This window comes from Elephantulus edwardii, unplaced genomic scaffold (genome assembly GCF_000299155.1).
Source record: "Elephantulus edwardii isolate Elephantulus edwardi_28Jun2011 unplaced genomic scaffold, EleEdw1.0 scaffold00046, whole genome shotgun sequence".
Taxonomy (NCBI): domain Eukaryota; kingdom Metazoa; phylum Chordata; class Mammalia; order Macroscelidea; family Macroscelididae; genus Elephantulus; species Elephantulus edwardii.
Window position 1 is genome coordinate 17496271 of NW_006399796.1, and position 17469 is coordinate 17513739.

The following is a 17469-nucleotide window of genomic DNA, read 5'->3' on the forward strand; positions in this document are numbered from 1 at the left end:
AGTCATACCTCTTTCTCTACCTTCCCAAGACTTTCACTGAAATGATAAGGTTTATTTATCACTCTTATTCAGGTAAATTGGTGCAACTGAAGACAGAAAGGATTCATTTTTCTTTTTTTAAAGGAGGAAAATGTAAAGAAAGAAAAAAAATCTCTTTCTATGTCAAATCAAAGTCATTGCTATGGAATAGGAAACTACTCATAGCTGACCCTCTAGTAGGGTTTCAGTCTGTATATACACAAGAAGAGACTGCTCATTTCCTACTATGTAGGCAAGTGGATTTGAACCAACTGTCTTTGAGTTAGTAGCACAATTCTTTACCTACAACACCACTAGAACTCCCTTGGCTTCTAAGCTGGAACTACAATATATGTTTCACCTTATGAAATTTCAGTTTGAGTATATACATAACATAGTATCACTTTTTTTTTAAGAGGAAAGTCTACGGCTTATAAAAGCAGTAGAACTTGTTCTTTTACAAAAAGAGCTTAGATAAAAACAGTGAAAGAATATGAAAATGATTTCTTAGGAAAAAACAAGGCAAGATGTTCAGATAATGCTATAGATAATGTTCAGATAATGCTTTAACAGGTGGATGAGTTGAAAGGAAAAGAAAGAATTGTAAACCAATAATATGCAATACTTTAAAAAAATTTATGTATTTTATGTTTTTATATTTTATTAATTTTATGTATTTGTTTTTATGGAATTTCTAGGTTTAGCTTTTTGAGGAAGTACCAAATGCCTTCCAGGATGTTTGTATCATTTTACAATCCCACCAGTAATGTATAAGAGTTCCTATCTCACTACATCCTCTCAAAAATTTATTACTAGTTGTCCTGTTAAACTTTGCCACTGTTACTGGAGTGAGATGGTATCTCATTGTGGTTTTGATTTGCATCTCTTATTGCCAGTGATTTTGATCATTTCTTTCATGCGCTGTTTCCATTTGAATAGCTTCCTCTGTGAAAATTCTTTCCATTGATTAGAATACACCCTGAGAAAATGAGAACTGAGGCACAAACTGAGACTTGTACACCAATGTTCATAGCAGTATTATTTACCATTGCAAGAACATGGAAACAGCCCAGATGTCCAACCACAATCAATTGGATTGAGAAGTTGTGATACATTCATACAGTGGAATACTATGCAGTGCACAGGAGCAATGATTTTGTAAATTATTACCCAACTTGAAAGGGACTGGAGAGCATTATGCTAACTGAACTAAGTCCCACAAGGACAAATATTGTATAAAACCTTTACTGTAGAATAAGTATGAAGATCCAAGGGGGGAGGGTGGAAGCAAAGGGATGAAGATGTGCGGGGTGGGGGGGTGTAATCATGGGGTCGTACAATTTGATAGGTGGAGGTGAAAAAAATTGGATGAATCTGGTGTGAAAAACAATGTATTTGAATTTTGTAAATAAATTCGTATAATAAAAGAAATAAATAAAAATGAGAAGTTTCCAACGTTTTACCTCATCTTCCCCCTTTTTAAAGTGGGAAAGGTGTAGAAAGAAATTATTTCTACACGGTCTCCTCCCGACTTGCTAAAACTAATCTGCCATTCTCTTAAATTTCCTTATACTATTCTTACTTTGTTATAGACATTATTGTTCTCTCGACCACAATCTGTGTTTTTCTGGGAAGCTTTAGACACCTGCCTTACTGAATTAGTGAGAGATGTGCATAATAGAAAATCCACATGGAGAGATTGAAGTAAGTCTTGCATGATTCATTCAAATTAAAAAGATGGTTTCAATCATGGTTACTTTACAATTTCAAAGCCATACCTACCAGTACAGTAACGTCCATTTGGAGCCAAGACAAATCCTGGTTTGCAGATGCACTTAAAGCTGCCATCTTCATTAATGCACATCCCATTCAAACACATGTTGGTAGTTGTACATTCATCATGGTCTACAGAAGGGAAAAGAGTGAGTGAGACCACGGACCTTGAGGGAACCTGCTTCCTCTCCTTCTACAGGCAATCCCTAGTCAAATTCCACTACATAAATGAACCATGTGCTCAGAATTTTCCCCTCCTAAAATGAATGTCAACTGAGGATAGGCAAATATTGTAGAGATTGTGTAGGGTCTTTAACATAAAGGTATAAAAGATATAAACAAATATGTTTATTTGGTATTAAAAACACAAACCTGTTATTAAGTTCATTAAGACTGTAACACTACATGATAGAGTAGATGTGACCCATAGAGTTTACAAGGCTTTACAGAAGTGGACTGCTACATCTTTCTGCCTCCCACTGGCTAGTGGATTCAAACCACTGACCTTTTGATTAGCAATGAAGCACTTAACCATTGTGCCACTAGGGCTCCTGTGATCTGTTACTAAAACCTCACAAACCATGACTATTTTATTTTGGGTACTAGAAGGACTAATGAGATTTCATTGGGTATTTCTTTTGGAAAAGAGGCTAAAGCAAGGGTAAACCTCACCCCAAGTGAAATAATCTGGAATTTCATTAGTGGGAAAAATATACTGCCAAGCATTTTCTGGTTTTCCCTCCATGGAGAGAAAAGATCTTTTCTATTTTGTCAGTGTTGTAATTACTCTAGCTGAGATATCGTAAGTGCACTAGACAGTTACTTGAATTTATGCGCAATAACTGCTACACACAATTAAACGAGGGAGGTGTGGTGGTACAACAGTAAAATATTTAGCTGCAAAAGAAGAGAGCAGCAGTCAGAATCCTCCAGTCACTCCGCGGTCACTGGAACAAAGACCTGATGAGCTGAGAAATCCTTCAGCCCAGGAAACCTTCTGGGGTATTTCTCTTCTGACCTCCAGGGTCACTAGGAGTCCGTGTCTACTCAATGACACACAGCAAGAGTGACTATTGAGCTTACACCACACAGGAAATTTCCAGAAGCAGCACATTTTTCACTGTTAGTAACATTTCCAAAAATGTCCATTTGTTCACTTAAAGTCTTATGTTAAACACATTTATATTTTTACCTAAGTCATCTAAAGAACTCTCACATATGTGGTGTGTAAGCTTTCATGGAAACAGTATATACAAATCTAAGTAAGAATGTATATGTGCTTTAAAAATCTTCTGTAAAGAAGCAGGCAATTTCCATACCAACACAGTTTTTTCCATCTGTAGTTAATTCAAAGCCAGCATTGCAAATGCACTGGAAACTTCCATCTGTGTTCACGCACCGACCATTTTTACAGAGAACGCCATTCTGAATGCACTCATCAATATCTGAAAGGTAAACGGGGGTCAGATTATTTTTACTACAATAGTTGGAAACAGATAATAAATATCTAGGTGTTTTTAATCTAATATTCAAGACCATGTTACTGCAACAAAAGTTCTCTCTCTCATGGATTTTATTTTTGCTTTGCAAGGTGGTTGTTAGGTGCCACTGAGTCCACTGTGACTCACAGTGACCCCATGGGCAACAGGTCTGAACTCTGCTCTGTCTTACCCCATCTTCACATTTTCTGATTCTAACCTGTTGCTCTAGTCAGCATGTCAGTCCATCTTGCTGAGGTATAAACAATTTTACGGCCCTGATTTACAGTATTTGAAGAAGGAAGGAACAGGAGAAGAGCATGAGCATGTACTGAGCCTGAGAGAGGAATGAGAAGAACAGCTCGAATTGTTGGTGCAGGTATTTTTGAGGTGGTAAACTGGAGCCTATGAAAATCTGTGGGGGTAAGACTGAGAAAAACTGGAAAAATTATGTATACTGCATTGAAACAGATGAGGGAGAGAACAGTTTAAAAGCAATGTATGATTAGGTATTATGGTTATCACAAGAGTCCAGAATGAAAGTAGCATAGTGGCGCGTACTTGGGGTGGGGGTGGGGTAGGGGGATTGAATACCAATGAAGGAATTTTACTTTTAAAAGGGAAGAGCAAACTGGGGGGGGGGGTGGGCAGGGAGAAAAGTGCAACAATGAATGAATGGAAATCCAAAATCTCTGTGAATGTTCAGTAAAATTAATAAAATAAATTTTTTTTAAAAAATCAGAGCAAGGAGTTAGATAAGAATAAAGCAACTGCACTATTGCACTATTTCCGGATTGAGTGTAATAGAATGAAAGTTGCTGCAGTTCCTTGTGGATGAATATAACAATAAAGAAAAGAGGAGTAGAGTCATCCTTCAAATGGATTCTGGGATGGCCCGGCAGAGTTTGGACAACAGTGATGGGCAATGAAACGATTAATCAAGACCAGGCATGGTTTGGTGGTGAGAAAACAGCAGTAGAAAACAACTATGTATCTCAAACCTGAGTAATCCGTGAGTGGTAATCCTACTTGATGTTACCTGGAGAAAGGAAGCGATGGTCTAGGGAAAGATGACAAACTGGATTTTTATAATATCAGATGCCAAGAAGTCTGGGTTATCTATGCAGATAATGTTTATGTTTCAAGGAAGAATATCTGAGGGACTTTAAGGATAGCGTGAAACGAACCCGCAATCATCTAACAGCACTTATTTAATTACATGTCTTATTTTAATATATTTTCTTATAACCTCCATAGCCTTGGTGCCTACAGTTCATGGAACATTTTCATCTGTGAAAGCAAGCTGCCTTACCAATGCATGCCTGCTTAGTAGGAGTCCTCTGGAATCCGGCATGACATTTACAGTAATAGGATCCAGGTGTGTTAACACAATCTCCATTAGTGCAGGGATTTGATGTGCATTCATCAACATCTGTGAGCAGAAAAAGAAACCATTACAGACTTCACTCCATTCGTAGAGATGTTTGTTTAAAGTATATTTCCCTCTCCCAAATTTGAGAGAGGGCCAGTCAGTGGTAACAGTTAAATAGCGGCGTATTCATAAATGAATGAAAATGCTTTTCTTCAAATGCATACAGAGGCCAGTGCGGGGACTTACAAAATTATTGCCTATTGGAGTTTGTGAGGGAATTTGCTTTAATCAAGAAATAATGATTTTTCAATTTGAATACAGCACAGTGATTAAAGGCATGGGCTCTGTAAAAAGAGACAGCCGAGAATTCTAAATGGGCTGTGATTCTGACTAGCTATGGAGCTCTGGATAAGTTACCCACTGGCAGGCTCAAGACATTCCAGATGAACAACTGAGAGTCTCTGAAGACACATATTTCTATTACATGATGTTACTGTTATCAGTTTTGAAGAGAATCATTGTGGATTATGAAATCTCTTGGTTTCTACTTTTTTTTTGGTGTAAACTCCACTCTACATACATCCTTTGGGGGTTTGTATGTTTTCAAGAAACAAACATAGGGTGGGATGGAAAGTGGAAATGAATGAAAATGAAGTCAAACCCTTTCAGTCGTTTCAAGTTTCTTCAGGATTTTAAAACATAGGACTCTTTGGCTTTAGTTCTAATTTTAAATGCTAGAAACACCACCCACAGTTTTCCATTCAAGTCCTTCTAATGTTTGATACAACTCAAACGGCATTGCAGAATTTGGGAGCTGCAAAATCAAGTTATGACTTCCAGAAAAACTACGATTAGTACAATTCTAGGAGAAGCTCATATGTCATTCAGTGTTAGATGTAGTTTAATTGCTTTCCTTTCTGCAATACCTACTAGATACAATTTTGAATGCTGACAAATTCACCCCTGGCTGGTCAGTGAGGGGCACACTGATATGCCATTCTAAACACACATAGAGGCCATCAACATGTAGTTTCAGCTAAATTTAAGAGCACAACAATAAAATCAATTACAAGTTTACCATTTTAATAAACAGTTTATTCCCTTCACGGATGTTCTCAGAAAAGAAACTGTACTTTATCAAACTTCCCCATTTCATTTATACAAACACTCAGACTGAATGCAATTAAGGCCTCGCTTGTAAAGGGGGAACACATAGTGAATACAATAAAAACAACAAAGAATAACAGGATTAAGCGTTCTTTTTCAATTCATTCAAACATCCCTTTATTCCATTAAGACTTACTTACATTTAAACTTCTGGTTGATAACATCAATTACACCAAGCCAAAGGAAGGAAGCAGGAGGAGGAACAGGAGAAGTTAGAGAGTTAGTTAAGCCCAGGGTATAAGGAATGGACTTTTCCAAGTGAAATAACACCTTCAATTTGCAGTGTGATGAGGACTAAAATTCTCTGTGTCTACACAAAACCAAAATGCATCAACTTATAGCTCACTGGAGAGAGATTTTTTCTTAGAGAAGCCAGCCTCAGTGTGCATGCTCTGCTCTACTGAAGAACATGAAAGGCCATATACTCAATTCCCTCTCTTTAACTCCCAAGGCCCCTCAGTGCTAAGAAAACTCTGCCAGTTATTTTGTCATTTCAGCCCTAGTTCATTTCTGCCTCTTTGCTTCCTTAGGGGGCTTTCCAAGGATTCAGCACTCTTAAAATCTGTAATAGTCTATTTCTTTATTTCTTCTCTGAAGATGAAAACACCACAGAACTATGCATGAATTTATAATTCCATATGACTTGAACCTTTATATGTTACTGTAGTTTAAGATAATTTAAAGATTTTAAGTAAGTCTTAAACTGCTCACAAATGACCACTGCTTCATTCTCAACTGTGCTGTGTATGCCTCTTTATTCTAAGTCTCAAAGCCTCAAAGGATTCAGACATCATCTTTGTTCTGGGGAACAAGAGTTCTAATAACATATACTCTGAGGACTTTCATTTTTTCCTAAACTTTTAACTGGTGACTGAGTATTTTTTCAGCAAAGTTCATAAAATTTGAAGTTTCTAAAGTATTATAACAAATTTTTATTATCAAATGGGTGATTCTCCAAGACTGCTTGTTCTTGAAAAAATAGTTTCTATTCCTATTTCAGATATACTTTTTAATGGTGTATGAAGGCTAACAAATTACCTGTGGCCCAACTGAAAAAGCAGTTCTTACTGTTCTGACATAGGGTAATTTAAACAAATTAAAACCATTGTTAACAGCAATTGGACTTATAAAGATGCTGTAAGATCCACACAATTATACTTTACAGTAGAAGTCTCAGGAAAAACAGAGAAAACAAATGAGTAAATATAACTGTTTACAGACCTGGAGGAGTGAACCATATAATGAAATCTAATTTTGTTTTTCTTGTCTTTGATCCTTTAATACAATTATTACCTTATAAATTATATACATTTTTGATTATACAGGGAAATTTCAAATACCAGTAGCAATTTGTTACTCTTCAAAACTTGAATACATTTAAAACAGTTCTTAATCTATGCTCTAATAATTTAAAATAATTGTTATATTCTCCTAGCCTTTGCTGATAGCCAAACTTGTTTACAGTTGCAAATATAATAAAAATGAAAGCTAGAAAAATTAACCCAATACTAAACTTTGTCTCTATTAATTAAAATCCAAGGATAAGACTCCTGACAATTCAACTTGGCAGGGCTGGATGATGAGATCCTTTTAGAATGGAATCATTTCTAACTAAGCTAGGAAACAATGCAGACACTTTAGGCTTGTGCAATTCCAACACTACATTAGACAGAGTTTAAAGGGATACAGAAGCTCATCTTTACTAGGTTCTGTGAAAATTCTGACCCTAATACATTGAGACATCCATTGTATATAATCATGTCATCTCTTCTACATCAACAGTAGTAATGATTATACATTATTCTTGGGAAAACTCAGCAAATAGTCAAGTAGTCATTCAAATAATTTTCTGCAGAGTTTAATTCCCTTTCAAGAGGCTAGCTAAGGATGGCTGAGTGGGAGAAATGAGTACAGAAAGGAATTCTGAGTCTTTAAAAATTGTTCAATTTTGTTTTAACATAATAAAAATAAAGATGCATACACACACACACACACACACACACACAGACTCGCAGCCCAAACATATGCTCTTTGAATTCTACAGCTCCTCTGCATAAGAAAAAACTAGCCATTTCCTTCCTTGAGATTTACAACCTCTGAAAATCCACTGGAAAGTTACCTAGGAATCAGTTTCAACTTGACTTAAAAAAACATGAGACACACATACCTCACACACACGTGTGTGAGGGGGGTGTGTGTGTGTATCATACATCTTCTTTTCTGATAACAGAGTAATTTTCAAGTTTTACAATAAGAATGCATATCTCAGTTTTACAAGAGCCAAAAATCAGTTGTTACGTCAAATGCCAGGCTAGATATCATAATAAAAGTACTTAACATGTGATCAACATTTAAACTAGCTATTCTTCAACCAAAGCAGATTACCTTCCAGAACGTGAGTGGGCCTGATCCAAGCAATAGAAAACCTTAAGAGTAAAATGAGTCAGGGACAGAGAATTTGACCTCAATACTGTTGCATAGAAACCTTCCCAGAGTATTCAGCCTGTCCTCTGACCTATAGATTCAATTCTGGAAAATCAATCTCAATCTCTTTCTCCCTATATGATTGGAGTGAGGCATGAGAGTAGGGGCAAGAGAGCAGGGGGCAGCAGGAGCGGGGGTGAGATCTGAAAGGATAGAGGGACAATCAAAGTTACTGAGCAGAGCTGGAGGTTAAAGGAAACATGGATGAGCACACACAGGCAAAGATTGCCTGGAAGTTAAGTTTTACTTCAAAAGATTAATTATTCTTTACAACTAAGTCACCTTTTGTTCCTATTGTCTGACAGCTACTAAAAAATGGAAAATCAAAGGACTGTCAACATACCTATGCAATCGCCATTAGCATCCTGCTTATAACCCATGTTGCATTCACATCGGTAGCTGGAAACAGTAGGTATGCAGCGCCCATTTAAACAAAGATTAGCATGGTGCTTACAGATATCAATTGTCTGGTTCAAGATTGCTATGAAAAATTAGAACACAAGGAAAGAAATTAATAACTATAACATGCTTTCCTCTTCTTAAAGGTGGTTTCGAAGAGGATATTGAATAGTAAGTTAATCAGGTATTCTGTTTACTTTTCACATGAATCTATCTTGTACTGAAACTTCATACAAGGGATCTGAAAGTATTTTTAGACACATGGTTATAGCTTGCATTATTCGTTACACATATGGAAATGCTGCCCGTAACGATGTCTTTCTAAAATGTTAGGAATGTTCTACTGTACATTAGAGAGCTTTCTTTTTCCTTTCTGGAACTCTGCTGAATATTCAGACAGTAAATCGGCATTACGCCAAGAAGAATAAACATCACATCATGGGATATCATTAAATATTATTAGCAAGTGTAGTCCTTTAAAAAATAGGAACTTAAATGTCAAGTAGACCAATGCTAAATCTGGCTTGAAGCCCAAAGCCCTCTATTTCTTAAGTTACTGCATCAAAAAGGGTGAGGAGAAGAATGATATTTACATAATATTTGGATAGGCACTATGCAAGACTGATTCCATTTATCTCAGTTGAGAAATGGTTCTGAAAAATAATATAAGAAGAGCGTCTACAGGGCAAGCTGTACACAGCCAAATGAAATACAGTGGAACCAAAACTTCTTTTTTGGGACATCTGAAGTGGGCATTACTGGGCTCTCATCTGTATTTTTAAGAGCAGCTAGGGTCACTCTCATCTTTATCCAGCTTAGCAGAAAGTTTACAGAACAAAAAGATAATAGTTACCTAATAATTTTATATTTATTATATATTTACTATATTATATATTTAAACCTGTGATAGGCTTTTATGTACATGCTTCATAGAGACACAAATTTTCTTAACTTTGTCTTGTATTTTATTATTGTTATAATCCATTTAAGTTTTCGGTTTTCATTCATATATTCATAAGCAACCATTCATATACATTTTGTTTTACATCATTAGTTGCAACTGATTAATGCAATCAATTACAATATGCTTCATCAAACCCCGCCTTGCACATGGCATATAGCTGTGCTGCCAACTCAAAGGTATGAGGTTCGACTCCACTGGCAGCGCCGTGGGAGAAGGATGTGCAGTCTTCTCCTGGGTAATTTACAGCCTCTGAAAATCTCCTGGAGGGTCAGCTCTGAGTTGCTTCTGACTTTACAGAATATAACAAATAACATTTATTTATTAATCCTTGCCTCCCTCTCCAACCCCTCTCATCCCTATCAATTCTTCAAGAGATTCTGTGTGTAAATCTCTCCTTATATTTTTCAAAAATCAGACAAACCTAAAAAAGGTGTTAGCTCTTCTAATGCAACTTGAGGCAGAAAACTGAAGTGCAAACACACGCAAAGCGAATACTCACTGAGTCCCGTGATGATGGGGCCCTGTCCTCCAGCTCCAACGCCCGCTCCCCCAACGCCAGGCGAAAAGCCATTGCCTCCAGGGATGGGGATAAAGCCAGTCCCACCTGGGCCGTAGCCATTGCCATTGCCACTTGGGGCAAAGCCATTTCCTCCAGCGCCTCCAGGTCTGGAACCAGCACTCCCTGGAATCCCTCCTATTGGAAGCCCATCCATGCAAAGTCTGCGATATTCCTCTAGAAGAAAAGAAAGTTCAGTTAACACAAACCTGTATCTTTTGTTATACCAAAAGCAATGTGAATATTGTAATAGCTCATTAATTTTATATCTCCAGTGTTGGCAGTAGCAGGAAAAAGTATAGATGTTTTAGAAAAGGGTTAAAACTTATATACCACATTATTTTTACTGAAGTAACTGTCTACATGTGCATTTTGGTTGTTAAGCCCATAAGTGGAATTTGTAAAATTCCAGATACATAGTTGTAAATGTAAGATATTCTCTTGGTTAGATATACACGGAATCCTTTGGTAATGCATAACTTATATTTGACTTTAATAGAATTATTATCATTATTGTACTTTAAACATTGTTCCTCTTTACCCTTTTATCCTTAATCATTTTGGTTTTACTATGGTTTCTTTTTTTTTTTTATGGTAGACAACATCTAGTCAGCTTTTCAATTTGTTCCTTGTTTACCAAGTATCAGTGGTGAGCGAAAGATGCAGTCCTATAAGTTTTTAACTGTTCTTTGAATCAGGACACTATATCAGAAGAAACGAAAATGGTTTAACCCAAGTATCTGCTACATTATTAATATTATAATACTAACAGGGGAGCTCTCATGGCTTAGTGGTAAGGAGTAACAGTACCAACTCAAAGGCATGCAGTTCAAATCCAGCAAATGCTTTATGGGGAGAGATAGGCAATCTCCTCTCATGCTATTTATTGTCTCTAAACACCCATGGGAGGTATGAGTTGCTTTAATGGTACACAACAAATTAAGGGGCTCTGGTCATGCAGTGTGAACATTCTGGGCTGCTAACTAAAAGCGTCATAGTTTCAATGCACAAGCTGTTCTACAAGAGAAAGATGGGCAATGTGTTCCCATAAAGACATACAACCTTAGAAAACCAACACAGGGTCTCTATGAGTCAGAGCAGACATGACAGCAGTGGGTTGGTTTATTTTTTTATATATTACTAATAGACCTATTAAACCTCAGGTTTTAAAAGTATTTCCTGTGCATTAACTTAGGTTTTTATTTGTTCCTTTGTTTTTAACTAGCTCTTAGGGCTTTATGGCTTAGGGATTCTGATAGCATACAATATATTTTTTTTCTTCTCCATAGTAGCACTTGTAGGTACATACTTCAAAACTTTAATTATTCTTCATAATACTCATAAATTCATGTGAAAAAAAAAATCAACCTACTCACTACTACTGAGTTGATTCTGACTCATAGTAACTCAGGAGAAGAAACTAGAACTGCTTCGCAGTGTTTCCACGGCTGTAAATCTGTATAGAAGCAGATTGATTCATCTTACTCCTGCTGAATGTCTAGTAGGTCTAATCTGCAGACTTCCTGGTTATAAGCTGTGTGCCTGACCACTGTGCTATCAGTGTACTTGTGAAAAAGAACATAATAAAATATATAAACTTCTATGTAATGAACACTGATTGTATTTCTCACTCATATTTCACATGAAAGAGCTACTTCTCATTCTTTCTAAAGTAAAGTACAAACATATCCTTAGTTATATGGTAGTCAACAAGGTCAAATGAGAGGTACCTTTACAGCTTTTAACTCTTAATTTTCAAGGTCCTTAGTAAAAACAGGATATTTCTTCAAAAGATATACATACTAATGATATAAAATATAAATAAATGAAGAACTGTCTTATTCAAAGATATATAAGCACTGGAATGAAAAATCAGGAGGTTTCTAAAACTGAATGAAGGTAGATACAGATTTTCAAAATAAATTCTTTAAAAAGTGAGAAAAAAAATTAAAATCAGCTTTCAGGATCTCTATCTGAGGCTAATGAACTGGCCACTGTAAAAACTTATCCCAAAAATCTTTTCATCTCTTAAAGAAAACAGTGTCAAATCATAGTAGAAACACAAATGGAAATAACACTATAACCTGACTGGAACAAAGGAAGCAAAGTGTGTATTACTACTAATTACCCTAAGGACACTTGTCAGTGGAGGCACTCACCAGAGCCTCTGACGGGACAGGCCTCCGGAAGGGTCCCCATGCCCCAGCAGCGGCCAGGCTCACAGCAGCACTGCATTTTTGTCATTCTGCCTGGGAGTTCCTGTGCACAGCGACCATTCACCAGTCCTGAGAAACACGTGCCTGTTCTCTGATCTAGACACGTAAAAATAAAACAGAAGACACGACAAAGTTATCTTAGGTTTTTATATCAACTCTTTCACCTGTTTAACAAAAAAAGTTTAGGTTAAGTGAATTGTTGCGTTGTTAAATGCCGTCAAGTTGTAGATGAATCATAGGAACCCTATGAATGAAAGATCTGAACACTTGTATAAATTCATCGTTTCTCCAAATTCCTAGAGTTTCTGGAGACAAGCTATTTTGGAAGTGGATGCCACTCCTGCTTCCAAGCTTGTTTTGATCAGGGAGCTCCACCAAACACTGTCCACCATGTATAACCATTATTGAATTTGACACATCAGTGTCACTATCTTCAGCATCACAGCAACCATGAATTACCTCTCTTCAACAAATGGACAGACCAGTGCTTTACCACTTAGAATAATGTTTGACCAAAAACAATTAAAACCAGGCCTGAGGGCTGCAGATTAAAATCACACAACTTTGGCTTGGTAGCATCACTTTCTGTCCACTAGGCCAACTGAGCTTTCTCTGTATTATTGTTGTTAAGTGCCATCGAGTCATAGATGACTCATCGAGACCCTATGAATGAAAGACCTGAACACTTGTATTTCTCCAGGTTCACAGGGTTTCTGGAGGCAAGCTATTCCAGAAGTTGATGCCACTGCTGCTTCTGAACTTGTTTTGACTGGGGAGCTCCACTGAACACTGTCCACCAGGGGTAACCATTATCACATTTGACACATCAATGTCACAGTGAATTAGTTTACTTAAAATTCATTATCTGTTTTCATTTTTCTATTCCCTTAAAGTCTATCACATTTATTAATCCAGTTATTTTTATTTAATTCAACAAATAACTTACTAGGCATGGTGATATTCCAATTCACGGTGACTCCATATATATTAGAATAGAAAGATACTGACTTTTTCCAAAGGCTGGGTTGGGCTTTGTTTTGTTTTGGTTTTAGTAGATCACCCATCATTTCTTTTGAAACACCTCCAGGTGGACTCTGAATTGCCAATATTTCAGTTGGCTTCTGAGTATATTACTTGGTGCACCAATTACGGACATAGATGATAAGGATGTTGAACAGGTATGAGTCTAACCTACACAAGGAGCCAAATCCAGATAGTCCTAGAGTTGAAGGAAAAACAGTGACTCAATCCCAACCTAGATTAGGCAAGCCTCAAGTGAGCTGCAGGCATGTGCTGACTGGGACTTTGAGGCTGTTTGTGATACAGCAACAACTGACTGATACAGATGCCAGTTTAGAAAACAGGGTTAGAGACAGTACCTGTGAGGCAGTGACAACTGTCTGAATACAGTGAGAGAACATTGTAGAGTAAGAAGAAGATGAATTTGATGTGTGTGAGGAACAAGGGTGGATGTGACTGTGAAGAACATGCAAAAGGGAGACTGAAAGAATTTAAAATATGAGCTCAGACAGACAGCAAGACAAGGCCATGTAAATGTATACAAGGGCGTGCCTCTGGGCATTATTTGAGATGCATGAAAATAATACAACTGTATTTTCCATTCTCTGCCTCCAAGAAGCTATCTTCCAAGAGAGAAAATGTGAGTCTTTTCTAAAAAAATGAAAGTGTGAGTTTTTGTGATTGACAAAGGTTTTGCTAAAGGAATTTTTAAAAGAAGTACTTTACTCAGGTAGAAGGAAAATGATTGCACATGAAAGGTTTGAGCTGGATGGAGTGATGTTTGAAAATACTGATTAATATGTGGCTGCATCTAAACAAGCAGTAGCACAGTAAGCAACCACTAATTTGTTGCAGGTATGAGTTGGAAATATGTTAGAATGTTCAAAAGTTTTAAGGGAAAAATCAGAACTTTACTATTATAATGATCTTAAATGGTTTGGCTCTGAATAGAAATAGATTAACGTTAGACTTTATGTTTGACACAAATCTTAAAACAGCTAGCAGAATGACTCAAACAACAAATACAAGTATGCAACTTTTAAATAAGCTGGAGAGGGGGAAGGTAGGTGAGAGAGGGGAGGTGAACAGATCCAAAAGAAAGGAAAAAAGAATAACAGAAAAGGTAAGATAAGTAGGAGCAGAGAGAAGACGGAATTGATAACTATAATAAAGCCAAATAGGTTTAAACTTCAACTTAAAGACAAAGATCTTCCCACTGAACTAAAAGGAAAACTTGAACTTTAGGCTGTTTGAAAGTCTAATGTTTAAAACATAAAGAAGCGGGGGAAAGCTGTATATGTAGCAGTAACATATTGAAACCTCAAATGCAACTCATAAATATGATACAAAATAAGGGATTACAAGGGACCAAGGTAATAACTTTCAAAAAAAGGCTAAAAGGATAAGAAACACATTTGTAGAAAGTGTATATTGGAAAAATGTTTAATTTATCAGAAATTGCAATACATCCCAACATTTATCATCTTTGAACACTGACTCATTTATAATGTAAAAACTGATTTAATCACACAGAAATGCTGAGAAGTCTGAAGTAAAGTATTTATGCAACTCTTTCAATAACTGATAGAGTAGAAAAAAAATCAGTTGGGAGAGAGAAAATATTAACAGTATGATGCTGTTGTTATGTGCCATCGAGTCACCTGCAACATATGGCAACCTCATATACAGTAACTCTGAACCCAGTCCTATCCTGAGCCAGTCTTACTAATTCTAACACACGTGCCTCCATTGTCCCAGTCACTATATCAATTCATCTCCTGAAGGGTCTTCCTCTCCTGTGCTGTCCCTCAACTTTTACAAGCATGATGTCCTTCTATAAGGACCAGTCTCTACTGGTCACATGACCAAAGTATGTAAACCAGAGCTTCAAACTGCTAGCCTCCAAGGAGAGACTTGGTTTTACTCTTTCCAGACAGACCTGTAATTCTACATTATCTGATAGATATACCAGGGAGCTCTAGTGGCCTAGTGGCAAGAAGCTGCACTGCAATCTCGAAGGTTCAAGACCACCAGCTGCACCATGGGAGAAGGTTGGCAATCTCCTCCCTTGCAATTAACTGCGTCTGAAAACCAACCAGCTGCACGGTTAGCTATGAGTCATTCTGATTCTGTGGTACCCAACAACAATAATAATAGATATATCGGGCATATTATCCAACAATTAGAGAAAACACATTCTTTCAAATCCACAAGGAAGATTTACAATAATTGATCATTTGCTAAATCACAAAGCAAATAGTGGTGGTACAGATTTAAAGAACTGACGTCATCTGACAATACTGTCTGACCTTCCTGCATGTTAGAAATCAGTAACAAAATGCATCTAAACAACTCATGGATCAAACACAACAAAACACTGGAAATAGTTTATGCCAACCAAAACTTAGTAGATCTGAGGCGTCTATACCATTCCCTGCCTCTGAGTTTCTGCAATGATACTGTCCAGGATTACACACATTCTTTTTTCCACAGAACATTATCTGAAATGTGAGTAAATAATGCCTGACAAAACTACTATGATCCCCAAGTACAGGTAGTCTGTTAGGACTACCATAATGCAAATTAATTTATTAATAAGTACCTCACAGCTTTTAATTACATATTTTCTCAATCAAAAATATTACATCATGGGGAATATGAAAACGATTTTTTAAATGTAATCTTCATATTTCAAAGTATTAATAAACACTGAATTAAATAACTTGATAAAAACCACTGGTCACTCTCAGGTATTTAAGGACACAAAGTATTAAGAGGTATGGTGGCCTTCTGGTAAGGAGTTGCTCAAACAAAAGGCATTTGGTCCACCAGATGTTCTGTGGGAAAAAGACAGGCAATCTCATTCCATGCAATTTGTATCCTCTGAACATCTGTTGGAGGGTCAGCTATGAGTTGATTCCAACTCAGTAGTGCATAGCCACAACAACAACAAGTCTTAAGTGGGAAGGTAGAGAAGCAGAAAGAATACTTAGAAAGCACTGTGGTAAAAGGAGGTCATATGGACAAATATCTGAATATAAAAGGGACATTGGAGAGAATTAACTGACAATTATCCAGACACACAACTGTAACATGGGGAATTATTAGAGGCAAGAGCAGACATTTATTTAAAAGTGTATTTATTACACTTAAGTACAATTTTTTCTTCTAATACTCGGTGTCTGTTTAAGAAGGATATGTCATAAACAAACAAAACTGGTCTATTCCTCAACCTCTTATCTCCCTCATTACTTTTCCTGGATAAACTTTTCATGAAGTCTTATTTACAGCCTCACTGAGAAAAAGGAAGTAATTAATCACCTCTGATTAAAATGAAAATCTATCTTGAAACAAAATAATGGTGCTCTTATCAGAATTTGTTTTATGAGTTGACATTTAACCTAAACTTGATTTAAGAGAAATAAACAGTTAGTTATACAATGCGATGATAACTCGGTAAAAATTGGGGGTTGGATCATGGAAAAAACCACAAGCCTCCTGCTGAATGAGATTTGCTCATTAAAAATGAAAGCTTTAGCTGAAAACCACCTAAGAGGTTATCTCAGGTCAGAATACTAGTGTTTAATAGGTGCTTGATAAATAGCAACCATTGTCATAGTCTTTATCCTCTGATACTGAATGCCAATACCTGCTCTTTTGATGGACTGGCACTAGCCTGGGCTCCAACTGATTAACTCTTCAGGCCCTTCCTTAACCTAAAATGCTTTCATGTTTACTGTATTACAGGAATAACTGGGAGCAATGGAAGAAGAGACTCCTCCACCCCTGCCATGGCTCCTGGGTTTACTTCTTTTTGAAAAAAACCCTTTTTTTTTAAATTAAATTTTTTAATTTTAATTGTGATTTTAATGAAAGTTTACAGAAAAGCCAGATTTTCATCCAATCATTGTTGCACATTTTTTTCTTTTTTTACATTGTTGCACACTTTTTACCCCTTCTTCCCTCCCTCTTTTCAAAACAATGATATGTTTCTTCCTCACTGTTTAATATTTCCAAGAGTT

The 17469-nt window shown here is 36.6% G+C and overlaps 1 protein-coding gene across 1 annotated transcript in view; it reads right to left on the reverse strand.

Annotated features, from left to right (window-relative positions):
- Window positions 1–17469, reverse strand: part of FBN2 (fibrillin 2) — a 352899-nt gene that overhangs the window by 153253 nt on the left and 182177 nt on the right. The window contains exons 9-14 of the mRNA XM_006886013.1: window positions 12371–12523; window positions 10155–10388; window positions 8636–8773; window positions 4582–4701; window positions 3111–3236; window positions 1801–1923 (exon numbers count right to left, since the gene is read on the reverse strand). Coding sequence (XP_006886075.1) covers window positions 1801–1923; window positions 3111–3236; window positions 4582–4701; window positions 8636–8773; window positions 10155–10388; window positions 12371–12523 — 894 coding nt within the window. The remainder of the gene's footprint in view (window positions 1–1800; window positions 1924–3110; window positions 3237–4581; window positions 4702–8635; window positions 8774–10154; window positions 10389–12370; window positions 12524–17469) is intronic.